This window comes from Haemorhous mexicanus, chromosome 4, assembly GCF_027477595.1.
Source record: "Haemorhous mexicanus isolate bHaeMex1 chromosome 4, bHaeMex1.pri, whole genome shotgun sequence".
NCBI classification, from domain to species: domain Eukaryota; kingdom Metazoa; phylum Chordata; class Aves; order Passeriformes; family Fringillidae; genus Haemorhous; species Haemorhous mexicanus.
In genome coordinates, this window is record NC_082344.1 from 45309862 (window position 1) to 45336936 (window position 27075).

The window sequence follows — 27075 nt, forward strand, 5'->3', positions numbered from 1 at the left end:
ATAGGTCTGTCAGCTGTTAAAGTCATTGTAAGAGAAATAAATCCAACAGGCCAAAAAATGTAAGGTGCCAGTTTTAAAACCGAATTCTCCATATGGAAACATCTGGATTTATTTTTGCTTTAGTGTTGTTTGCAGGTGACACTATTGAGAACTGAGTTGTGATTTGTAGCTTTTGAAGCCTGGTCTTAAAATCTGGTAAACTCTGGGCACAGAATGGCAGCTTTCTGCACAACTGCAACCATATACAGCTGTCCAGTGTCTCTCTCATTACCAGAGGAGAAGGTGGTTTTGCTAAATTAGAGAGAGGTTGGAAGAGGCTTTTAATTGCTTGCTGCCTTAGCTATGACTTAGCTAAGTAATTAGGATTAGGTAATTAAATATAGGCTTGCATAAATTGTGCTGTTTGCAGCTCCATGCTTCAAAGGGTAGGCTGGAGAAAAGATGGGTGTTGTAGTTATCCATGGTAATTAATTGTTTGGGAATATTCTAGCTGCAGTTGTTCATTTCAGGGGGCATGAGTAGATGACATAGTCTTTCTAACTGCAAAATACATTGTTGCCAATCCCAGAATATCACTCTGTGATTTTAGAGAGAGAAAATCTTGGCCCTGTTGTTTAGCAGAAAAGTTTAGTAAAAGTAATTTTTGCTATAGATCTTGAGCCGAAGGTATAATAGCCAGTCACTGAGCTTTTAAACTGATCTACTAAATCAGTTAACAGAGAATGCACAGAAGAAGACAATTACTTAAGTCTTAGAAAAAACCATGTCCAAATTCTTGTTGTAACCTCTTAGTTTGAATATTTCAGTCTTTGTAGTTTTGAGTAATTTAAATATACTAAGTCTATGTGTGTGAACTATATATATATATAAAAAAAAAAACAGTGTAAATATGATCTCTAGGTCTTTTTTGGTAGCTCATATTTTTGATAAAACTCACTTTGGAGACTCAGTGTTTTGGCTGACTGAAAGAGGTTGAAAAATACAGTAGGAACATGCAGAATGAAGGGGTCTTGTGTAATTCTGAGTGTCTCTTCCCCATTACAGGTATGTAACTTAGAGCTAAATAATCTAACTTGACCTGCTTGCTTTAATTGTTTTTGCCTTGTATCATTTAATATTTAACAGACATTCTGTCTTCCTTGTCCAAAGACTATTTCAGAGCATAACATCTTTTAAAAAATCCATTGCTTTCAGAAGGAATTGAGTTTGTAGATCTGAATAAGGTGAAAAAAATTGCATGTTTCTTACCACACTACACACCTGGACAAGAGGTGGCTGAAAAGCTGCTCAGTGGACAAGAACTTGAGACTGCTGGTTGACAGCTGTCTGAACATGAGCCAGGAGTGTGCCCAGGTGGTCAAAGAGACCCAGTGCATCCTGGCCTGTATCAGAAACAGTGTGGCCAGCAGGACCTTGGCACTGTACAGGGAACAAACACCTGAAAACAGTGCTAGAGAAGGGTTAGGAAGGTTGGAGAAAAGCTGGATGTTTTTTTGGGCAGGAGCATTAGAAGTGCAGTCTCACGATGTGGCATGTGAGGTTTGTGTTCAGCAGGAGCTCTGGGCTACAGCTCTGACCCTGGAGCACCTCTTGGCTGGAAACAGTAGATATGCTGGTGGCTTGTCAGATGTGCAGCTCATCTTGAGCAGGCTGCAGGTCTGTCAAGGGTAAATGCAACTCTTGAACACCCTAGGAGGGAGTTTCCACTCAGGATGAGGAAGTGTTACAGTCGCTTTGCAGGTGCTGGGCCGTGTCCCTTGAGAAGGGGGGATTTGAATGAGGAACTTCCCCCACAAGAAGTGGTTCTGAAAGCACTTTCAAATTTTGTTTTCTCTGATTTTCCCTTTTGCTAAGTTAGGCAATGTGGCTGTATAGTTTGAATTCATTCATGATAGCAATTGTATGAGGTGGTGCGTGCTAACAGCAGAGGACTAGATCTCCTGGTTTAGAAGACCTCCTAAATAGAAATTTTTCTGTTTTCCAGTTTACTCATTAATTTGGAAAAACAAATTCACAAGCACCTAAGTTGATAAAAACATTTGCATTCCTAAGAAGATCCTGAAAGTTTTCAGTATTTATATGAGGGTATTTGAGGGTACTTGAAAAAAAAAAATCTGTAATGTGTCTACATCTAGTAATTGGAATTTAGAAGATTCTGCACATAGCTTGAAGCAGGAGTACTAAGTCCTCCCATTTTGAAAATGTGCTTTCAGAGGGATGACTCTCTCCTGACAATTACAGTTCAGATGACCCTACACATGCCAACCCCTGCCCTGGGAACAAATTTATAATGGAAAATCAAAGACATGACTCAAATCAGCAATTTCAGCACTCATCTCCCAGTACTGAAAAATGACAGCCAGGAGATGTTTGTGGGTCACCTACAAACACAGCTCCAGTGTAGCTCAGGGTAGACAGGGCAGGGACTGTCCCAGACAATCCCAGTTGTTCTGTACCATGTCTCTCTGACCTGCATCTTGGAGGCTGTTCAAGCATCTATTTCTGCAGTAGTCTGGCAGGAGATAGGCACTTCTCCAAATAGCTGCACTGAGAACCAGGCACATTTGCAGGCATTCAGGCTGGTGCTTTGTATTCTGTCTGAGTGCTGCTGCAGCTTTTTGACAGAGATTTGTGAAATCTGGGCCTCAGACTTGGCTTCCCAGTGGTCCTTGTGCGGCTTTATGAGGAATATGTCACAGGGAATGTTATCAATGTACAGCTCTGAATAGCTTAAACATACGAAGGTACATTTCAGCCACATGGCTTTTACAAGGGTGATGTAATTGCTTGTCAAATTATTTATCCATACCATTGTGTTGTCAGATCTCTATAGGCTTCTCAGAAAAGATGTCATAATTATATGAATTTTAAAGTTTATTCTTATCCTAATTAGATTACTTAAATACTCTTTTTAAAAAAAAGCTTTAAAGTTATAACTTCACTCAATATAATTACCTTATCATTATTTGCATGTATATAAAGACAAGCATTCTAGAGTGAAATATTTTATGCATTTCCCCTATTTGTCTTTCATAATCAATCTGGGTGTCTCCTCAAAATAAGTAAACAAAAATTTGCTAGTAATAGGACATAAGGATGAAATTCTTATGCCGATTCTTATAGCAAATTAAGAAATAGTGTGATCACACTGTTACCATCATCTCAATAAAAACTGTTTAACTTTGTGCAAATGGGAAAACTACAGCAATGTGGTTAATTGCTTCTCCTTCCTCTGGCTGAGGATTGTAGTTGGATTTATAAGAATTTTTGTAAAGTTGTGAGTTCCTCAGAAATACTGCATGGATACCACAAACTGTGCAAGGAGAACAGCTCAAGTGAGCAGAGAAATTGCTCCATAACAGCACCAGCTGTTGCTAGACCCAGCTGCAGAGCTGCTGTGCCTGGTGTGTGGGTGACCCTCAGCAGAAGCACTGGGAAGGGAGGGTGGAAACGAAGGGAAAACATTCAGGTAAATGCAGACAGGAGAGATGGAGTATTGATGAGTAATCACAAAGCTACATGGTAGGTACCTTAAAAACCAAAATAATACACTCAGGTGTTTGAAGAGGACATGTCAGAGAGACATGGCTGCTGGTGGATAGCATTGCAAACTGTAGGTAAGGTGTAATAGTGGTTAGCTGGAGGTCTGGTTCAGGACTGGCACAGCATTTTGGGTGAAGGTTACTTCATGAAGGGAATTGCTCCATATGTAGCTTTCAAATCTTAAGAGAAGTGTGGGACTGATGACTGAGTTTGCAAGCCACTCACCTGGCAGCTCAAATGTTCCACTGTTTACTTTCAACAGAGATTACCTTATCTGCTTTTTCTTCCCCCCAAGGTTTTAGAAGAGAATGGAGAACAAGTGCCCTGTTACTCTGTCATGGTGAGTTTACAAGAAGTTGGTGGAGCTGAAACTAAGAACTGGACTGTTCCCAGGAAGCTCAATGAGTTTCAGAACCTACACCGCAAGCTCAGTGAGGTACGAATCCTGGTTACGGGAGGGAAAAGAAGCAAACTGCCAAAATTTGTCAGAATGATAACAATTTAATGCTACCAGTTTTAATGCCGGCCTTTTGGCATTAAAAGGCCCTTTAGAGCTAGATTTCTATCTCCATATTTCTGGTCTCTGACAGATGATTATAAAACTTGTTTATAATTTTTTCCCCTTAATAAGGTTTTACTGAACTAACCCCATTTCAAAATGGTATATGCTCTGCACTGTCATACAAGAGCCTGCTATAAGAATGAGGTTTTATGTCTGGCTTCTAGGGAAGTATTAGAAATGACAGCTTTTGGAGAGAGAGAAGGTTGGGATTTTTTTTCACAGTGCTTTAGCCTTTCTGTTTGATAAGGAATAGATAATGGTGCTGTAAAGGGAAAGGGTTTAGATGTGACAGCCCTTAGTGGTAAGGGGAAGGTGTTTTCTTGAGAGGGGTGTGGAAGCGAGATGAGAGCAAAAAGGAGTCTCTTCATTTCCATTCTAAACCACCTGTCTTATTCTCTGCATAAATCTCAACTGAGCTCTCCTTTCTCCTACACAGTGTTTTCCGTCATTAAAGAAAGTTCAGTTGCCTTCACTCAGCAAGCTGCCCTTCAAATCCATAGACCAGAAATTCATGGAGAAATCCAAGAATCAGCTTAATAACTTTCTGCAGGTAAAAAAATAAAGATAAATAAACAGATATCTAAACAGGAGAATTGAGAGGCTACTGCCTCTCTACTGCCTAAAGAAAGAGCCTACAACAAATAGGTCAAATATAAGGTTTGACACTCTAAATGTCAAAGTTGTCTAAAATGCCTGAAGTTGAGATGAGTTTGACTGATAGTAACCATTAGTGGTAAGTTTAAATTAATTTAAACTTCAATTAATTAAGGAATCATAAATAATGAATCCTTTAATTGCCACTTTCAGCTAAAACTCTTCACAGCAAATTCCTTACATATGAGAAATTGTTATAAAACAAGAAAGTTGCAAGACTAAAAGCTTTATTCTTACTAGTTCCAGTACTTTAAAAATAGTTTTTTAAAGTATCTTTGTGAGATATAGGGATTTTTTTCTCACACTACCTCTGAGCTGTGATTTAATCAGTTTTGTTGGATGCCTCAATACATCTTACTCCTTAACAAGAAATATTTAATTGATGTGTTGCTGTGTTGTGAAGCATCGTTATTTTTGTTTCATAGAAATTACTCTCTGATGAAAGACTCTGCCAGAGTGAAGCACTTTATGCCTTCTTGAGCCCCTCCCCAGAGCACCTCAAAGTTATTGATGTGCAAGGCAAGAAGTCATCGTTTTCACTCTCCTCATTTCTAGAACGACTTCCTGGTGATTTGTTTTCTCATCAGGAGGTAAGTGGTAGAAAAGCAATCTTCCCAAATTTAATTACTTATCCTAAGTAAGCAGGGAGAGTCATTAGTATTTGAATGGCAGGCAATATTTCCAAAGGTCATTTGTAATTTACTGTAAGTGACCAAAGAGCTGCCTATGAATTTAAAAGATGATTATTAAAAAAACAGGTTTCCTGCCTTTTGGTACATGCACATAGCCAAATGTGTAAACTACTGCAAATAAACAAATTGCAGTTCGTGAGGGATTGTTTATTTTTTGCAGCAGAATTTTCCACTTTTTGAGTTCTGGACATGCATATTTCAGAGAGGTTTTGGCAGGTAAAAATATTCTCACTTGGGAATATTCTCTTGGCAAGAAAGAACAGCTGTGTATCCCTAATTTCAGGGCAACTTCTGAAGCAGAGCTAGTTTTGACAAAAAACTGTTGGCAAATAGTACAGGCTTACTGAGGGAATTTGCAAATGCAGGCAGGAGTCTAGGCAGGCAAACCAGTTGGAGAATTTGTTATTAAGTCATAAAAACCCATTGTTTATCAAAGTGCAATGAATAATTGATTAGTGACTAAAATAGCTCATTGACTAAATTGACCATAATTCCATGGCACTCTATTCTGTGTTGTTCATGTTCAGATAATGCAACATTCAAGGAGATGTTTCTATTCCCCCTTTCAGTTATATGTTGTACAAAATTAATTTGAAGCAGTAATTTCTTACATGCTGTGGTTGTCTGGAGTGGATGGGTCTTATGCAGGATAATTTGAGATTGGGGAGCATGTATACTTCTAAGCTTTTATAGGGAGAAGGGTGGTCTTGCATCTCAGAAATAAGAAAATCCTTTATATTTACCTTTCAAAAGTATGCCCTGTTTGCATCTAGGTGCTGAATGCATATGCCTCATTTCAGATTAATAAATATAAAGAAGGCTTGAGAAACTAGTTTTACTTTGCTAGAAGTACTGGAGTTCTAAAATCCAAAGCGCTTTCACTAAAATGACTGATAGGTAAAAGTAGCATAAAAGCATTGAAGTGTGAAGCTATTTGTATTTTGCTATTTAATTGAAAAACATCCTCAAGACATTGTATTATGGGAGATAGATATTGTATTATGGGAGTGTGTAGGAGGAAATAGCTGGGAAATACAGGAGAAAGAAAGAGAATTTTTAATACCAGTGTGTGAGAGGAGAAAGAACAAATAAAGCAGAAATTATGCAACTGTTACTGCTTCACATTTCTCTTCCCTCTCTTCTCCCTTCTTTCCTTCAGTTTACACATAACAGAATACAGATGGTGGGAACTCTTAGACCCTATGAATGAGTAGGTCAAACAATTGCCCTAAAGTGAAAGTAATAAAATAATACGGAGGGAGACAGATTGTGAGGCAGTCTGGGGTTAGTTCTGCTGTTTCCTGGACTCCCATGTCTTTCAGTAAGAGCTTTGGATCAGCTCAGTCTTGCCTCACTGATAGCATCTTGGATACTTTCCTAAAGCAGTTAAACTGGGGTTAAATAATTTGGTACAAGGTCATAAATGAAGTTGTGTTAAACCACACGTAAAGCTGGTATAATTGTGTTCTTTTTGTAACAGACTTCCTGGTTTAGTTTGTGTTTTGAACTTTGCAGTATAAAATGCTCTCAGTCAGCTCTCTCTTTCCCCTAATCTCATCTCACATTTTTCAAATATATGTCAGAACAATATTACCTCTTGAGTGCTGTGTTCAGGATTAGATACTGCAGCAATTTCTTTATATATATAACTCCTTGGACAGGGTTAGCTTTAGAATGTATTTTTTAGCTCTCTAGACCAAAACCAAATCAGAGCAAAAATGCAGTTGATAACATCTAGAAAGAAGGGCTTTTAGGTTTATAAATTTAGTGGATAGAAAATGCACTGTAGTGTAAGAACTTATAGTTCTTGTTGCATTTTCTAAATGACAGGAGATTCACTGAATAGCAGAAAAATAAACCAATATTAGATGATTGAATGATGAGGACAAAAGGAACAGATGATTTATATTTTTGAAAACCAGGCTGAAGAAGAAAATTTGCACATCATTGTGACCATTCCTGATCCAGAGACTGGGGCATTGCACCAGCCTCAGTGGAGGTCAGGTCTGCCTCTCTTGAGCTTTGCTGGAAGCATAGGTGGGCAGGGCAAGATCCAGGAAAGCAAAGGGATGTGTTGGCTGCCATGAGTAATGACAGGAGTTGTAGTCCTGATCCTGAAGCAATCTTCATGACAGTGAGAAACAACCTGCTGTGTGTCCTTCACTCTGAAATAGATGGTACTGCCAGAATTGAGGTGGTTCAACCCAGTCATTTTTGGGGAGTCTATCTGAATAGCTCTCCCTTTGGTGCCTTGAGCTTGGGTATCCTCAGGCTCAGGTCACTAAGTATCACAATTTGTGTTTCTGCCTGCGACTAGTTTTCATTAATGGTGCTTGTCTGTGCAGTGGCTAGTTCCCTTTCCACTGCTGGGTCTGGCTCCCAGCTTACTTCAAGGACAACTGGTTAGGGCCTAATCCCACTGGGTGGCTTCAGCTGTGAAGGCACTGTCTGTTCTCCTGGGGAGCCAGTTACCTGCTTCTCCTGGTGCAATAACCAGATTTTCCCCCTTTCTTCCCAGCTGTTTGCATGGCAAACAGCTCCAGCTGTCTAGCTCCCCATCCTGAATGTTTTTTATGGGTGTTGTGTCAGAGGAGGCTTTGCAATCACAAACACTGTTGAGTGCCATCTCCTGCTTACAGCTCTCACCTGTTTCCTAGCAGTACACGACTCCCACATCACCTGCTTTCTTTCATCCAGCTGGTGTTGATGGGCAATATAGGCAGGAGATTCTGAAAATCTGGGCAGCATTGACGCGCTTACTGGGGCAAGGCTGCAAGCAGAAGATACAGCAGTGATGATAATTCCAGCAGTGTAGTGTCCTCATTGCTTTAGTCCAATGGGAAATTTTCAAGATCCCTAGTGAGATTCCTGTTTGCCAGATCCTGCCAGCAGCAGTTTTTGGCTCTGCTTTTGAGAGGACTGGCTGTGCTCCTTCTGCAGAGCATGGCAGTAAGTAAATCCATTCTGGAAGAAGGCTGGGGAACTGCAGCACACACCCATGTTGTCCCTCTCTTCCTAGGAAGAAACAGAAGAGGACAGTGACCTGTCGGACTACGGAGAGGAGGTGGATGGGAAGAAGGACTCTCTTGCCGAGCCGTGTTTCATGCTGATTGGAGAGATTTTTGAACTGAGAGGAAGTAAGAAGTAAACCTGCTCATGGCTAATGGAATCTCTTGGCTCTGTAGGGCACTTCAGAATTCAGAATTTTTTGGCTGTTTCAATAAGTGGAAACATTCCTGCAGTCTATACAGCCAGTTTGGAATCAAGCTATTCTTCAGTAGTTCATAACTTTGGAGCTTTCATTCAAAAGTGAAATTACAATATAAAATGGCAATAAAAATGTAACTGGTAGGGGAGAGCATTTGCACTTAATATTTTTAAATTTTTCATGAAAAAATAAGAAAAAAAGGACAGTAGTATTCTTTTTGTAAATAGGCTGTTCATTAGGTTGTAGGAATTCTTGAGTAAGGAAAGATGGCTTTATTATAGAACGTCTCTGACAAAGAAATATAATTTTAAGTGAATTATATATGCATTTTAGTTCTGCAACTTCTATGATGAAAATTATACTAGAATTGTGTTATATTTAAATACTGGATTTTTCCCCCCCCCTTTTATGTAACTGAATGATGATAATAAACAAAACTATTTTTGTATCTATTTGAATGTGCAGCCACACATGATGCTCTATAAAATTATTTACAGGGTAACTATTGCAAAATGTGTCACCTTCCAAAACTGGCAGATGTATCTTCCAAATATAGACTTTATTGTGATGGTGAACACTATGAAAGGAAGATTTACCACTAATTACTAGGAAGCACTCACTTTTGTTTCCTTTATTTGTAATGGAAAGCTGACTGCTTGGTTTGAGTGAAAATGTTTTCAGAATTTTAATGGTGCTGCTGTGTGTACTTTATATTAATAGGTATGAAAAGGGTGGGAAGTTTGAGGACTTTGGTTTTTTTGTAGTAGAAAAAAGGGTTTGAGTAGTTGTGTTGCTCAATAAACTCGAAATATTCTTACATATAAAAATTTATGGTATAACCTAGAATGCATTTTATATGCATACTTATGTAACCTGCAGGACTTAAAAACTATACAGCAAACAGTACAAGGAGGAACGTGATCAAGAAAAATGAAACCTCTGTACAATTAATGGAATCTTAGAAAGGGTTATGACAATGTTTTTACTATAGGGGGTGGGTTTGGTTTGGTGGGAGGTAGGGGGAAGGTTTTGCATATAGTCATGAGTTCTGTAATGTTATTAACTTCTTGGTAATTTTTTTTATAATTTTTTTTTGTTCTAGTGTTCAAGTGGGTCAGAAAAACATTAATTGCACTAGTACAAGTCACTTTTGGAAGAACCATCAACAAGTAAGTAGCTGTTGCTTTAACTGAACTTTCATCATCATTCTATTAAAAAAAGGCTGACAGAAGAACTGTTAAAAATAATCTGGACATCCTGTTGGATATGATAATCTGCATTTGTTTTCCACAGCTCAATTTACAGCTATATTATGTTTACTAGAGAAAACACAGATATGTGAATTATCTTTATGCTGCCAGGTGCAGCCTGCCTGAGGCTATGAGCATAACTGTCTATAAACAGCTTCATATGGAAAGCTGTATCCCTGGTCAGAAAGAAAGTTTAGAAGTATTCTATCAGCACAGCAGGCTGTTCTTTGTCCAGTCAGTGATAAAATTTGCACTTGCCAGCATGGCTTTTAAAGCCTCTTATGTATATTACATAGCAGTAAATTGGACTGGTCTCAGACAGTATCCACTCACTGAGTTTTAAATTGATTGGTTCATTTGGTCATACCCTGCTGATAACTGGAAAATGGCTGAAGGAGGACAGAGAGGCAGAGAATTTGTGAGCATAGCTTGCACAAAGTTCCTGTGTAGCATTTACATGTAGGTTGACTTTATTGATTTTAAGGGATTTGGCTGTATGGCAGCAGCACTGACTGGAGCCTGCTCTACCTTAGAGTCCTGGTGCTGAAGGCTACAGTGAGTGGTGCAGCCACAGGAAGAGGCTCATATCTCTGTCTGTAATTCCTTCAATAATGTGCTTTGCTATCTGTGAAGGAACTTACTGTGCTTCTATCAAAACTGTCTATTTTTATCCTTGCAGGCACATCTCCACAGGCAACTAGTTTGGAGTTTGCTGCTATTAGTGACCTGATTTCCCTGACTTTTCCTGGTGGAGCATTTTTAGTGCCCATTCTTGAAATGTAGCTTGGATGTGAATTTCAATGTAGTATTTGTAATTTGAAATGGATGTTTGTGGATTACATTGAAAAGCAGCCTTCTCCAGTTCTAAGTGAGGTATCTGGAGTGACCTAGATCCTCGAGCACCCAGACCTGAATATGACCTGCTGTTATGCCAATGAAATCAACTCAGGCATACTGGCAAAATTACATGAAAAAGAACATCTCTTCCACTACTTTGAGGAGTAAAAAGAATAAATATGGATAAAACATGAGACTAGCTCTGATGGGCTCCTTTCTACACTTCTTTGCAGGCAAATCCGTGACACTGTACACTGGATGTTCAGTGAACCAATGCTTGTTTACTACATTGGTGTGTTTCGAGATGCTTTCTGGCCAAATGGAAAGTTAGCTCCACCACCGAGAGCCAAGAGCGATGAACAAAAGCAGGAGACAAAACAGAGAGCACAGCAAAAACTACTTGAAAACATTCCAGGTGAGATCACTTTGATTCTGCCTAATCACAGATTTAATAACTAATATGGAAACTGGTTAATCAAATTATTTTCCTGTAGACTTTTAAGTTTATTTGCATAAAAAAGGATTATTTTGGTCTTAGTCTTTGCCTCTCCTGCCTGTCTGGTAAAAGGCATGGATTCAGATATTACTGGTGGGTGCAAAATCAGAATTGCTGTATTTTTGTGCATAATATTCATCAAGGAATCTCAGTTGATTCTTTCTCTGCTGGTTCTCTGTGAGCAAATATATGGCTCTGCTACTTGGAATTACTTGCCAAATAGGGAGAGTGGCACCACCCCAATTACTTCTTCCTCTTATATTTTGAAGTTGGAGAGAGAGGGATCTACCCGTGCTGTCAGTGTTGTGTGTTGTCTGTTTCTGAGGTCTCAGGGCACTGAACATTAGAGTAACCTGCAGCCTGGGCAGAAGAAGCTCCTAGATGGAGTGTTTTTTTCAGTACTTTCCTTTGCCTACCCTTCTCTCCCAAGCTTGGGCACCCCCTTTTCAGACTGCATTTTTTGGGGCACCATTCTGAGATGCTCCATCCTGTCCCACTCACAGGAGAGGAAATCCAGTTACATATTTCTGACTCCTCAGAGATCATGTGAACCCAAAGGCACCTAACTGAAAATAATCAAAATAATTACCATTAACTCTTGGAAATGCAAATGCACTTCAACATAGCTTGAATGCTTTTTCTCTGCTCTATCTGAAGAGAACGAGCTATTTTATGGCTTCACTTAGGTATCTCATATACCTCTATGCATTAGGTAGTTTAATCAACTTTTACTGCAAAAAAGGAGTAGGTGTGCATGCAAAATATTTGTCTTTTGATGTGTAAACAACCCTTCCATTTACTGCCTGTGTTATATACTCATCTACTTACCTAAATAACCTCCCATAGTTGGTTTGTGGTATTATTTGATTTCCTGTTTGTTTCTGAGCTTGGAGCCATATGTCAGGACACAGCTGAATGCACCTTAGATTAATGATGGAGCACTGAATCACTATTTATTCTCTAATTTAATCCAAAGTGTAAATAATTGACTTAGAATTCTCTTAACTTCTCCCCCTTCTTGTGGGAAGTATTCTCTGTGAAGACTGAGAGGCAATTAAAGTGCTAAATTTGTTTTAAATGTTGTAGAAGTTGTGTCTTTGGCTTAAGGTGTATTTAAGTGAAAGGTTTAATGATGTGTGACATGAGACTTGACTCAGTGAGGTGAACTACTGAAAAGCATTTGATGTATCATGTTAGCACACTTAAAATGTTCTGAGATGCACACACTATTATCTATTGGGTAACTGGAGAATAAGGGTGTCTTTTCAAGCTGTGTTTTTAAAAGGTTGGTGAGTAGGAACTCTGTGTATCGTCTTTATGGTTGAACTAGATGCTCTTGAAGGTCTCTTCTAACCTTTATGATTGTGATTTTGGGTAGTAGAATGATGATTCTGGCTGGAGGTTTTGCCTAGCATCAGTGAAACAACAAAAACTGAAGTAATGTTTGTTGCAGATACTCTGCAGAATCTCGTTGGACAACAAAATGCCCGTCATGGTGTAGTGAAAGTGTTCAATGCATTGCAAGAGAGAAAGGCTAATAAGCATCTACTTTATGTGAGTAACCAGAAAAGTACCTTTTTAACTTCATAATCCTGTAAGTTACTGAGCTCTACTCAGTATTGAAGCCTAGGGGGTGTGTTTTTGCAGAGATTTATTTGTTATTAAACTAAGTCAGTTGCTCTAGGTTTGATCACTTGACTAAGTTTGAATAACAAAAGACTGTTTAACAGCAGCATTGTTTTTGTCTAAAAGAGATCTTCTACCACATCCAATGTGCCTGACTTCATAAGGTACAAACTAATTTCCTCATAGAGCTTATAAAAATAAACATACCTTGGAGAATCCAAGAGATGGAGAACTCCAGAACTGGTTCACAGTTAGGACATGACAGCCTTTCAGAAGTTCCACTCCTCAGCTGCTGGGAATAGTTGGAACGTGCAGCTGGATCTAACTACAACACCTTCACAGTCAGTCTCTTCTGGCACATTCCAGACAGCAGCCTGTCACACAGTGCTGCCCCAGCACCAGAGAGAAGGTGCATGCCCTGGTGCTTGCTTATGATGCTTGGAGGCTTTGACAGAACAGCTCTCCTTTACACTGGGTGGGAAATCCCCATCTGAACGGAGCTGCCCTCAACACTGGCCTCCTTTCAGCCTTAAGACATTTCCCATGTTATCTGTAGGGCATGTGCTAACTTCTGGATGAAAGAAAAGTAGTTGCACAAATGATGAATGTAATCAAACCTATGTGCTTCTGTTATTTGTGGTTATCTAAAAATGACAGAAAGGAAGAAGAAATTTGGTTGGCACCTGCATCATTTTAACTCTCTTCTGTTTTTCAGGTTTTGCTGGAACTGCTGCTAACTGAACTGTGTCCTGAGCTGAGAGCTCATTTAGAGCAGCTTAATGCCACTTAGGTTTGAATCTGCACAATTGGACCACTAGAGAAATGTCTATGTTCAAGAATAGACATGAAACTTATTTTCCTCTTTTCCATAGAGGGCTGAGGACTATGATTATTTTTAGCATTTTTCTTTCCTCTTGAGTTTTTTGTGAAGTACAGACTTGAAAAGATCTGATGCTGTTGTAGGGTAGACAAAAAAATGCTGTATAGCTGCCAATTTTTATTTAAATTGTTCTATTTGACTACTCCTCTGTTTCAAATATAGATTGAAAAATTAATGTTCATATATGCTGAAAGAAACCAGAAGATATTTTAAACATTTATGGAAAGAAATTTTGCTTATAGTGGTAAACTAATGAATGTTGTACAGTTCTAATCTCCTCACTGAGGATCTGAGCATTCCTTTTTTTTTCTTGTGTATTGAAAAAGCCTTGTCGTGCAATACTACATGTAAAGCTATTGTGAAAATTTTATCAATTTTGGTTTTACCAAAGATTTCCTGTAGTTTGAAGCATTTGTAAGCAATAAATATCACAACTGGATTGCAGCACTTGATAATAAGGCTGTACTGACAACAGATCAATGGGTTTGACAGCACTAGTTTTATAAGAAGTATCTACATTGCTTTGAAGTCTGTGTCAAAATTATGTATTGTAAACTGGTATGTCCTAACAGAATGCCTGTGTTCAATGTTAGTTCAGAGATTAGTGCTTATGAATTGCTTCTATGAACGATCAAGTAGACATGTAATTAAACCATTCTGATAACCTCCCTGATATTATTCAGGGCTGTTTTATTCAAATGCCCCAATTTCAAATAACCTTCAAATTTTCTCTTATTTTATACAAGGAAAGAAAACTGTCTTCGGTGGTTGGTTTTTTTTTTAAATTTATGTAAAAATGTGTAAATAAGATGTTAATGCACATCTAAATAATTAAACATCATCAAAAATCCCTAGCTGCTACTCATTACTGTCTTCTCAATTCAGTACAGTTGTGCTCTTAGAAAAACTACTTGCGGTTATGACTGGCTATATTGTAAGGTACATACAATCTGTATGATCTATTTAAATCAACATTTTTAGTAACATCTAGCCTTCTGTTCTAACAGTTTCAGAAGAGTTTTCAAGTCATGGCACAGTACTAAGAAGCGAGGCAAATTCTACACTTACAAAGCTTCATAAGTACACAGGCATTTAGAAATGTGCAAGCTTACCACAGCAATCAGTAAGTTTTCCTAGTGGTTAATCAAAGTGTCTTTTCATAAAAGATCCAGCTTGACATTGCTCAGACATAAATACTCCTAGCCAAAAGATTTCCAGCTATTTCTAGTACAGAGGCAGTGTGAATGCAATATGAAGAATTGAGGAAAACAGGCCTTGTCTCGGGGATGTATATTCAATATTTCCATAGTGATGTTTGGGGCTTTTTTCCCACAGTTCTGTAAGTAGTATTTATTAGTTTTAGAAGCTGGTATGGTTTGAATTGTAAAGCTTGGGGTTCTACTGGACAGTTTCCAACTTTAAGTCTCTGTAATCCAAAAGAAATATATTTAAAGACTTTTAAGAAATCTAGATACTTTAGAAATTATGTGGAAGAAAGTATAAGCACTAACAAGTTAAGCTTTAAAAATGGCCATGGCCTATAAGTGGGCTGTGTGTGAAAAAGAAACAAGTTTGGGTTCAAGCTTTTCAGAATATTAACATTTAAATACTATATAGCAGAAAGGAAACAAGCATATTTCTTTGATTTTGTTTTGATTCATGTGCTATGTAGCAATATGTCATGAAGAAAATACATCTGTCCAGTGAAATGTCCTTAATAAACCTTTAAGTCTTCAATATGATTTTTAAAAAATCTGTCTCGGCTTATCTGAGTTAAAGAGAGCATCAGCTTTTTACTTTCTCTTCTGGATAAAATGAGTCAGTGAATTGCTTTAAATAACAATTTATAGAAAGTTGAAAAGCAAGCAGTAAGTGATGAACAGTCTATAATTGCTGGAGATTAATGACGGTTTATTGTAGGAAATATATTATATACCAGTCACAGTTAAAGAAACACTAAATTATCCCAAGATTAGCTGCCGATTCAAGGTGAGAAGCAACAACAGGATCCAGATAGCATGCCTTTAAAAACAAAGAATATCAACAGTTCTAACTTATAGCTACAATAAAACTGTATGTTATCAATATGACAAAGTCTTTAAGTGTCAAAAAAACGAGACAGTCAACTTGCTAAAGTATTGAAGAGTTAACATATTTGGATTTGAATGCTTTCTCTAATGCCATATAAAAATAGTATTTAAAATTAGCATACTGGACTATTGTATTAGTCTTGGCTTTATTTTTTAAAAATTCTGTCTGTTGGCATGGCATATGCAGCACCACGGTTGGAAAAATAAATCTGCTTACAGACTGGCTGAGTTTCACTCACATCCATCATCTGTTTCAGGACCCTTAGGGATGCCCATATTCTCTTTCTCATCTCTTACAAAACTGACTTTGTCTAAGAATGACAGGCCAAAACCAGAGCTGAGCAGTCAATTAAAACAAATGACTTTAGGTAAGTGTAATTGTACAGTTAACATGAGAATTTTGCAGGTACAAAAAAACCTGGACACCCCCACAACTCTTTTGAAGTTACTGTTTCAGGGAGTTTTCTTGTTTATTTTATGTTGCTTCTCTTTTGCTATTGATTTAGAGTAGGAACCACCTCTTTATAGTGAGACATCAGTGACATTCCTAGACCTGTCTCAGGTGTACAGCGAGTGAATAACAAGTGAAAGCCGTGGTCTTCTTCCAGCTGTGGCAGTTTTACTACACTTTAGAAAACAGTTGGAAGGGCTACACTCCTACAAAGCCATGCAACAATTTAATTGATAGACCTCTTCAGTGCCTTAACTAGGAATGGTCATAATGTTTTGTTCCTCAATTTATGTTCCTTTCCTGATTGCCTCCTCATCCTATCCTCTATAACATTTTTTACAGTGAGAGAACAAAATATTTAAATATGTGTGTTCAGATCACCTGCTCTGCTAAGCCTTCTCTATCAGTGAGTTCCCTGAGTAAAGAGCCACAAAATTTGCTTGATAATTTATAACTTCCATAACTCTCCATTCATTTAGACTGCACCAAGATGGACACCAGAGTATTCTACTTGCAGAAACAAATGGTGACTACCTGCACAGAAACCATAGAGTCTCTGAAGCACAGATGCCAACTTGCTACATTCCCTTCAGCTGGTAAAGCAACCTTGCCTTGATGCCTTTAGGCATCACTGAAATTACTCAAAAGATTAATCTTCTAAAGGCCATTATTAGTATTTTTCCTCAAGCTTATTTTTCATCAGTCTTACTCTAAATTCAGAGCTTTGGGAAAAATGTAGCTGATTTTTTTTTTCCCCTGTATATATTGAACAGAAAAAGCAGTAGATCCTCAGCTATCATGGAAAATATAAATATAAAAATAAGCATGAGAACCAGTTATGGCCAATTTAATAAAGGTTGTAATTATTATAGACTCTAAAGTATAAGGAAAAATCACGTTTTTTTAATTGTGAGAGAACATCAGAAAGCAAATTAATTTGGGATAAAATTATTCAAATTGTTTAGCTAATTTATCTTGCAAGTTACCAAGCTCTTTGCTGTGGTGATTGCCATAGATTTTTTGTTATTGTTGTTGGTTATATTGCTTGCTTAAGCAAGTGGGCAGATAGCATCCTTTCAAGTGATTTTTATTAGTTTTCAGTACATTTCTATCAGTCTACATGTTCTTGCAAATATTTTTTTAACATAGTGTTGGAGTCCTTAATGAAATAGCAAGTTTAGACTAGACTCAGATCCAAGGTATCACTCAACTTTGTGAGATATAAACCAGTCTGAAAGACTTTCTCAACTTACCTTAGAATAGTACTTCTCAGCAGCCTTCCGGTCTTTCTCTGTGCCTCGGCCAAGCTGGAGGCATCTAGCCAAGTAGAAAGCAGCCATAGCAGCCCCCTTGGCTAAATATGTTGGATGACAATCAATTTTCTTGGCTAGCATGTTGATGTCATCATTTGCTGTAGCCCTGTTGTGGAATTTAGAGCATTATGTTAGATAATGCTAGTTCAAGCAATAATTAAAGTTGACCTTATATGACTTTAACAATGCCTCCTTTCTGTTTACATTATTATCCAAAATAAGCTGAAATTTACATGTATTCAGCATCTTATGAGGATTCTTCTATTTTGTATTTGATTTTAAGTCAGTCTTATTTGAATATTGTGGTATTAAAGAGCAAACAAGTATACAACTTTTGAAGTCACTTTCATTATAGTTATATTAGTTGTAAAAGGCAACATATTCTATGCTAATTGTTCCCAATAAATTATTTTATGGAAATTGTATGTGAAAGAAAGGCAAAGCTTTTATTTCATGTAGTATTTAATGTAGCTCTTACTTGATCTTATTTCACTACATGAGCAACCTCATGTACTGGAAAATGCCCCTGCCCACAGCACAGGGGCTGGAACTAGACAATCCTTAAAGAGCTAACCCAAACCATTCTGTGATTCTATAATTCTAAAATTTCCATTTCTTACAAGGATATTGGCAAATCACAGTAATCTGAAAATCTTGGACATATTGAGAGCCTCTGGTTATCAAGCTCTGTTAGGAAAACCACTTATCACTATCTTGGCTCAATTATTTCCTTTCTTCTGCATGCTTGCTGTCATCTTAGTTTCAGCATATTTTTACTAAAAACCATTTTAAGAATCAGAGGGACAAACATATAATAATCTAGTATAATCACTGTAATATTAGAAAATGCTATACCTAAGTGGGAATTTATTTTTTTCTGTTGTCTTAGAACAGATAACCCCTAGCCCCATATCCTTTTCAGGTACCAAACAGTAATTGTATCCTTTACACATCATTTTAGCTGTTTCAAAGTCACAGACTTGACAGAAGAAGGAAAAGTACAAGAAATTTCAGTTTATAGGTACTTCCTATAAATCAGTGTTTATAAAAGATTGTTCTCAAATGACCCTCTGCACGTCAGTGCCTGCTAGATCACCTGGAAGCGTTGGGAATGATGTTCTTCCACCTAATTTGGTCCCATGAACAAATACAGTAACACAACACAATACTTCTTATTTAGCAAGAACATTAAAATAAAACAGTAACATATTACCTGTTGTTATTCCTGATACATAACATTTTTCCCTTCCTCTCCAAAAGATAATCTACAGAATGCTAATGCAAATAATAATATCCAGTCAAGTCAGGCAAAAATTCTATTTCAGCACAGCTGACTTCAAGAACATATCACACCAATTGGGAAGTACAACTGTGTGGGATAACTGAATTATTTGAAGTGAAGTATCAGTAAGTAATGTCAGTAGGTAATGTAGACTCCATTAGAAAGGGTTATACTGTACATAGTCACATAATGTTTTATGCTTGTATGTAATGTAACAAATGTAGTTGCTATGACCATAGAAGGACAAATTTTAGCAGAAAAGGTATCAGTGCTTGATATTACTGGCTGAACTGCTGAGATTTTTGCCTCAAGGGTGTCTTCAATTCTAATTAAGTGTAACTATTTCAAGTATGGTTTCAAGTGTATTATTTCAGAAATGGTCACCTCTGACAGTACTGTGGGATTTCATTGCTATTGTCTGCAATTGCAATTGCAGCTGATGAGGTGCACTTTTTATTTGTCTGGACAATCTACCATGCAGCATTGACTGGAGGGGATTCATTCCCAGTGAGACAGGCTAGACCAGACTGAACAGTTTTTGCTCCAGTTTGACAGTGCAAAAGAAAGAAAACCAGCAGTTCAGAGAGAAACAGTCCTTCTCAGCATGGAGTAGAGCAAACATCATCCATAGCTGAATTACTGAATTAACCAGAGCTTCTGCTACTCAGTGGCATATAGTGCAGCTTCTGTAAGATGCTAAGTTGTGACATGTTTGCTGCTGTGCAGCAGCAGCTATGTAGACATACCCCAAAAAGCACACGTTATCATGTGCCACTTGTGCAAGAAGTCAATCTATCTGCATGCATCTTATTTCCTGCAAGTCAATAATCTGATTGACAGATTGAACTTTTATCAATGCACTGGTAAACTGGAGGTTTGCCACAGAAATGTGCTGTTTATCAGCCACAGAACATTGCACCAACACTGCTCTTGTCCTACTTGAATAGTTCAAGATATAGAAGTGAACCTGAAGTGGTTGCACTTGTGCCATGTTCAGACCAACTGGGGAATAAGCCAGGCCAGCCAGAGCAGCAACAGATATTCTTAGCTGCTTTCCAGGTGAGGACCAGAAGACAACCACCTCAAGTGTACGGGTACAGTGCACACACAGCCTGGGAACCAAACAGGAGGAACTGGAGCTCTGCACCCACTCAAAGTCACACAACCATAGGAATAACTGAAGCAAGGTGGAAAAACTCACATTACAGGAGGATTGTGAGGGATGGCCATAGGCTGTTTTGTAAAGACAGAAAAAGAGGAGGAGTCATGCACTGAATTAAGGAGAACCTTGAATGTGAAGAAGTGAACAATGGCAGTTCTGGAAGCCTTATTGAATGCCTCTAGGTCAGGATCAGAGGGATCATCTCAAGAGGGATCTTACATTAAGCATCTATTACTGACCTCTGAATCAAGACAGTAAGACAAATGAGGTAATACTTGGGTCACTTAAGTAAGCTTTGGGTAACAAAATCTGGATCTTATGGGCGACTTGTGAACTACCCAGCCATTAGATGCAATAAGCATACAGCAACTCCCAGGACATTCATGAAGTTCCTGGAATGGAGCAGTGGAGTACTGCTGCCTCAACCAAATGTCAGATGTGCCAGTCAGCAATGAGGCACTGCTTGACGTGCTACTCCCAAATCAAAAAAATCTACTTTGTAGGACCTCAGTGAGTGATAGCCTTGAGTATTGAGGATCTGGGATCCTGTTGAGCACTTTGAGGGTTAGTACTAACACAAAGGTTTCAGATTTCAGAATAGTAAACTTCAGCTCACAGCACGGTTGGAAGGGTCTCCATAGGAAGCTTCCACAGAGAATAAAGGAGCTAGTGAGTGCTGGGAATTTTTCAAGAATGCTCTCCTGGAAGGACAATGAACTGTTTGTTCATTCTCTTTAAAGGTAAGGAAAGTAGGTAGCAAGAGACCCCCTTGACTTAATTGCAAGTTTCTGAGCCTGCTCAAAACCAAAGGAGACACATCCCAAAGACAGAAAAGCAGGTAAAAGGAAGTGGTGGATTCACTGGCCTTGTACACTTTTAAGATTCAGCTGGACACGGTGCTGGGCCATTGTGTCTAGACTGTGCTTTTGCCAAGACAGGTTGGACCAGATGATCACTGACATGCCTTCCAACCTGGGGGGTCTTTGACACTATGACTGTAGGGGTTAAAGGGAATGGTGAAGGGATAAACCTAGAGGAGAGAGTGGACAAGGAAGGCAGGATTGCATATGGGCATCTGCTTTGGTTTCTAGTTCAAGGCTGTTTTGCTTTATTGGATCAGAAGAAAAAGTTCAATCATACTGAGGAATTGAGAACCTAATAGTATTAATTTTGTCATTGGCTATTCTGTTGTTAAAGATGTTTTGCAATTCATTATATCTCTAACATTTCTTGAGTTCGAAAGACAGGACCATAATCTAATAACAATTTAAATCTGTTTTATGTGGTCTTGCATGAAGAACCTTAATGAAACATAGAACAAAAATTTACCTTTCGGCTAGTTCAGCAGCTTTTGAGTAAAATTTTCTAGTGTAGTAATATTCCACAAGATGGCCTTGAGCATAGGTATTTCCAAGTTCTGTTGCTTTTCTCAAATACTCCAAAGCAGCTTTAGTGTTTTGATGTGTACCTTGTCCATAGAGATACATAATGCCAAGTGCTCCCTTTGATTCCAGATTTCCATTGTCACATGCTTCTGAATGCCAGAAAAAGGCCTAAACAAGAGGCACAAAGTTGGCGTATGTCTTTACTTAGCTGATTTTCTTGTATACTGTTTCCATTTAAGCTTTTACACCAACCATCCTGTAAGAAGTGCTTATACATAAAAGAAAGAAGAATCCTTGTAAGGCTTTTAAACCTGCTTCATTTACAGTCAGAGCTGTCAATCAGTGTTACCTGCTTGAATTATGAAGGTTACCAAAGCTGACAAAACTTTAATCCATTCTATCATTCTTTCTGATACTCTCACTAAAAAAAAAAAAATAAATAAAAAAATCTTAGCTAGCAGTGTCAAGTGAGTCAAAATGAGGAATTCTGACTATCTGTTCACATATGGTTAAATGGATGATAATGTCTAACTACTCAAAATACAACTTTCAGAGTCAAATATACCCCACTGTATTATTTCTCTGAAATTAAAAATTAGTCATGACTACTTTTTATTTCAAAAGGTAGGGCTTTACCTTCTTCATATCTTTTAGAATTGGCATAGAATAAAGCATTCCTAAAGTACTCTGGGCCTTTACACTTGCTTTTGGATTTCCATTGTCTGCAGCAGTGAGCCACAACCTAAGAAAATGGGGACAACAAAGTTTAAGAAACACACAATCTTACAATTTTTCAGGAAAATAACAGACTGGTCTTACCTTTCAGCCTCTTCAACTGAATGTTTAACACCACATCCTTCATAATACGCCCTGCCAAGATTGTATGCAGCTGCAAACTTCAAGTGACTTGCTTCTGGGGAATCAGAGTTGAGTATTTTATTCATGTATTCCACTCCCCTTTCCTAAAATTGAGCCATACAAGTTATTATGTTCAAACTGTGAAGAGGATGAAATATATAACCTGAGAATGCACTAACTTCTGCCAGACAGGTAATTTTTCCCCTTTGAAGCAAGGCTGAGGCATACTGGCAGGACAGCTTGGAAAACACCATCATACCAAAGCAGAACTGATCTTTGGTTACTAGACAGCCCCTAAATTTTTGACCCCAGCATATTTTTAGTGTGAAACATTTCCTCATAAATTTTCATTTGATAATATATTACTCTTCTTCACTGACAAAATTTTCCCCAAAAATATTATTGTGCTTAAGTAAATGAATGTCACATCCTACACTCGTAACATTTTCAATTTCAGAATTCTGAGAAGTTTTTAATATTGCATATTGTATCTGAAATCATAAAACAATCTTAACAAGAAGCCAAAGTGATGCATAGTACACTTTGAAGTCCCTGCAATTAAAATACCTTAGACTCATAAAGGACAAAATCTGATAATGTTAAATAAGCAGATGGAGAACATTGCATATGAGCAACTGGGCCTCAGAATTACTTTAGAAATAAGATTTACACTGTTAGGATTTAGCATGGACACCCTGTATAAATACACTGGAAGCAGTCCTTTATAAAAGGTTTTGCTTTTATTTAGCTTTCATATTGTAATACACAAGAAAGAAAGAAACTTTGTTAAAATGTTTATTTGCAAGTAAACAAATGTGGTAATTAGGCAAGCATACAGAAAAAATAAACCACCTCTAAACCCCAATCAGAATGTTTTCAGTTCTGCTGACAATGCTGTAAGCACCAGACAGGAATCTCATTTCTTAATATGCTCTTTGGCTCATTTTTTTTGGCCTTCTGTTTTATAATTGATCCTTTTATTCCTAATGCTTGTGTTCTTTCCTCATGCTACTTTTTAAGATCATCTTCACCAACAAATTAAGTGTCCTTTTTGTAGCAAAGCATTCCTTTGTCTTCCTTTTATGTAATAGAATTCTTCAGTTTGAATTCTTCAAATGCTTGCAAATGTACTTTTTCATGTGTCTAACTTAAGAATAATACTGTCAGCCATTGGCAGAAGCACAATCATCTCTGGCATCTGTGCTAAAAGAATAGAAAGTACCTTAAAAAATCTTTGTGCCAGAGATCTTATGCTTTGAAATATAATTGTTTGATTTCCATTTAGACTCACTTTTATTTTCATGTACATAATATGCTTATAAAAAGTTAAAAAATTAAAGCAATTTTTAATGTAGCTTCCACATGAAGTCCAACCAAGCCCTTGAAAGTTAATTTTAAAATAGAAATTGCTGTATTTTTTTATTCCTATTTTATTATAACCATTTTTGAGAACCTCCTCAACCCAGAGCCTTCATTCTTTAATGATGCTTTGGAAACATCTGCACTTTATGAAACTAACTCTATATGAAAAGGCTGTTCATTTTAAACTAAATAATCATGCTTACAAAGAAGCTCCTAGTAATTATCAGCTAATATTAGAAGAAAAATAAAAAGTGTGCAGCTAAATTACTCACAGGGTCTTTTTTAGTGCCAAGTCCATCATAATACATTACACCAAGCTGATACATTGCTTGAAAATCTGTATCCTTGATTTTTTCAAATCGCTTTAATGCTTGTTTGTACGACCCCTGGGAAAGAGAAAACAAACAATAACTCTCTGATATATACACCCTTACAATTTTTCAACCTGGTATATTTCTCATGAACAAAGAACAAAAAATTGCAACCACAGAACTGGCAAAAAGAGTAAGTTAACAACCAAGGAAGTTGGATAACCAAAGGCATTCTGACAAACTTTCTCCCTTCCTACAAACTGCCACAAATCTTTTTCATTTGAGGAGATAAAGTGTAGTTCAGAGTCCCTGACCCCACTATCTGACATCCTTTAACTTAGGTCAGCTGTTCCTACACCTCCAGGGTTTAACAGCCTGCTTTTACATCTCTGCTAAGGGCTGGTTTCACAAAGACTAATAAACCAGATGTCTGCCACACATTTCTTATGGAGGTATCACCTGCAACAAGAGGTACTTTCACTCCTAAGAATGAATCTCAGAGAGTACTTGCTTCTGCATTAAGTCTGAGAAGAAACCACATTTAAAAATACAGTTAAACAATTGTAATACAACAGTTAACTGAGCCTGGTGTCCTAACTGAAATATTTTTACACATAAACACTAAGTAAAAACAATAGAGAAATTAAAATATTCTTATCTATATTTTATCTTCAAATTTTCTGTGTGTTTTGATAAAAAAGAGAAAAAATAGCAAAAGCTTAGAACTGAGCAACAGTTCAACAGTCAGTCAAATCTCCTCACAATGACCAATCAACCCCTACTAATACTGACCAAGCTATTATCTTAAACTACTAATTGTCTTAGGAGCTTATCCATTTTGATTGTGGGGCTTTGTATTTTTAAAGAACTCTGGGGAAAAAAAAAAAAGCCAGTTTCTTTTTCCAACTAGCTGACTAGCTGTCATGAGTATCAGAAAAAGAAATGCAGGAGGCACATTTAATCTCACCTTTCCTGAGAATTTTGTGCTATGTGAAGGAGACACAGGGCTGTGATTAAGAAGTGTTTTTTTTCCCCAGTATCTAAAAGTACAGTGCTATGAGCATGTGCATTTTTAGGCAGTACAGACATACATTAAAATATCAGAAAATTAAAACCTGCTCAAAGAATAAATTTAGGGATGTGTAGCAGTATCTATCATGGATATCCAAGCCAGTTTGTCTAGAAACAGAGAGGAGTCTGTTCATTCAGCTCCATGGAGTTGTCTCAGGTAATTCATTAACGAAAGCATTAAGGACAGGGCGCAGAAATCAGAAAGCCTGAGTTAATTCTGTTCCTGCTGCAACCCATGATACTGATTTACACTGTACCACTGCTGCACTGTAAACAGTACTGAATCTGTGCATGTCACATTGGAAAATACCTGACTCAGTGGTTGTACTACATTCTTTTTTATCTTCCTGAGCTAAGTCCTAATTTTCACAGGAAGCTGAGGTTTACATTCACCTGCCAGCCAGTCTTACGCTGTTCCCTGAGGATTTACTTTCAAAGACTTGGATGACCAATTGTAGCCAAACTGGGCAGGGACAGAGATCTTGAATATAATACATTCCAACAAGTTCCAGTTCCCAGGTGGGGAACAAAGATCGAAAGCTGTGTCTTGGTCAGGGCTCACACTCACTGTAACTGAAAATAGAGTGTGTTGCATTTGGGCAGTAAGCTGCCCAAAAACCCAACCTGGCTTGGAAGTTAGCTATAAGGATAGGCTGCTGCTTACTTATCTAGTCCTTAGGAGACCTGTGAGGGAACTGGAAGACCTCACTAGATGCCTGGGCAAAGTGTAGCTTATTTAGGGGGAACACCACGTGATTTTAATGGTACGAAAACAGGCATGGGGACCTCTTTTAGGTTTTTTTAAGGTGTCTCTTTTTTTTTTTACAGAAAAGGTGTTGAAAACTGTCTGCTTTATAGTATTTACTTAAAAGAGGGAAAGCACCTGTTCATAGTATCGCTGTCCATCCAGAAAAGGTGATGGAGGATCTCCACGTGCCTCACTCCTCACCGGCGACTCCTCCGAATTTGCCAAGAGTGCATCATGGAAGTGGGTCTCTGATTAAAAACAAACACACGTTTGGGTTTGTCCCCTAAGAGGTGAAACCTGCGTTAATACAGTAGAGGTCTGAAGCCGGCCGGGTCCCCTTTCTAATATGGTCTTCAAAAGACCCAGATGAAAGAGAAGGCTCTGTTATAAAACCGAAAAGCTGAGTGAAGACAGCCCGAAGGAAACGTTCCGTGAATACAGCCTGACCCGTGTGTGCATGAAGGCCGCCGTGAAGAGCTCAAACCCTCGCCTGCCCGCAGCCGCCGGCCGGAGCGGGCCGGGCCGAGCGGTACCTGGCGGGTCCGGCTCCTGCGGCAGCCGCTCGCAGCACAGCGCCAGCCAGCACCGCCGGCCCAGCTCCCCCGGCAGCCCCGCGCCCGAGGGCGGCTCGGGCCGGCCCTGCCGGGATGAACGGGCCCGGCCCGACCGGGGACGGCCGGAAGGGAGCGCGGCCGCGGCCCTGGCCCTCGCTGGTGGTGAGCTCCTGGCGCCGCCGGCCCTGGATCGAGCCTTGCTGCTGTGCCGGGGCCTGCCGCCACCCCGCCGGGCTTGTGCCGGCACCCGGCGCCGCTCCATAGCCCGGCCTGGGGCGCCGCGGCCTCCGGTACGGCTGGAGGATGGATGGATGGATGGATGGGGATGTAGGGACGGCGTTTTCCGTTTGGGCTCGGCTCCGCCTTCGGCCGTTGTCCGGAGCGAGCTGTCAATAAGAGACAGGACGGGCTGCGGATCTTTCCTGCTACCGCCCGTTCTGTCGGAAATTAAAAGCAGAACCCCAAAATCCTCTGTAGAACACTACAGGCAAAAGGAGCAGAAACTCTGAATGCAATTCAGAGAAAAAGGCATCAGGCCGTGACATTTCAGTCTAGCAGGCGGAACTTCACACTGCTTCCAGTGATCAGAAACTGTTTGTTGTAATGTAGTTTGTTTTGCCCATGTAGATATTAAAAAACTTAAAAGGATAATTGAGGGAAGATGCTGTTAGAGGTTTCTCCTGAAATGTAAAGCATTTTTTCCACTTCTGTCGATTGCTTGTGGCTGTCTCTCTTACAAA

General features: G+C 38.6%; 2 protein-coding genes and 1 long non-coding RNA gene across 5 annotated transcripts in view; 1 reads left to right on the forward strand and 2 right to left on the reverse strand.

Annotated features, from left to right (window-relative positions):
• Window positions 1–14602, forward strand: part of SNX25 (sorting nexin 25) — an 81713-nt gene extending 67111 nt beyond the window's left edge. For 2 of the 3 annotated variants that reach the window (XM_059844637.1, XM_059844638.1), the window contains 8 exons: window positions 3839–3979; window positions 4542–4655; window positions 5185–5349; window positions 8471–8588; window positions 9762–9828; window positions 10980–11161; window positions 12696–12796; window positions 13584–14602. In XM_059844637.1, coding sequence (XP_059700620.1) covers window positions 3839–3979; window positions 4542–4655; window positions 5185–5349; window positions 8471–8588; window positions 9762–9828; window positions 10980–11161; window positions 12696–12796; window positions 13584–13658 — 963 coding nt within the window. In that variant the 3' untranslated portion in view covers window positions 13659–14602. The remainder of the gene's footprint in view (window positions 1–3838; window positions 3980–4541; window positions 4656–5184; window positions 5350–8470; window positions 8589–9761; window positions 9829–10979; window positions 11162–12695; window positions 12797–13583) is intronic. The other variant, XM_059844640.1, reaches the window with a different exon arrangement.
• LOC132326464 (uncharacterized) lies at window positions 5578–13266 on the reverse strand. The gene is made up of 2 exons (XR_009486242.1): window positions 13076–13266; window positions 5578–8466 (listed from the first exon to the last, which is right to left on the reverse strand). It is a non-coding gene; the product is annotated as an uncharacterized LOC132326464 (long non-coding RNA).
• A 973-nt stretch (window positions 14603–15575) lies between the features above and the next one.
• On the reverse strand, window positions 15576–26668 carry LRP2BP (LRP2 binding protein). Its single transcript, XM_059844641.1, has 8 exons — window positions 26315–26668; window positions 25917–26029; window positions 23924–24037; window positions 22251–22393; window positions 22068–22173; window positions 21376–21599; window positions 17543–17708; window positions 15576–15770 (listed from the first exon to the last, which is right to left on the reverse strand). The coding sequence occupies exons 1-8, from the start codon at window positions 26595–26597 to the stop codon at window positions 15705–15707; spliced, it is 1215 nt and encodes a 404-aa protein (XP_059700624.1). The 5' UTR covers window positions 26598–26668; the 3' UTR covers window positions 15576–15704.
• Window positions 26669–27075: the final 407 nt, after the last annotated feature.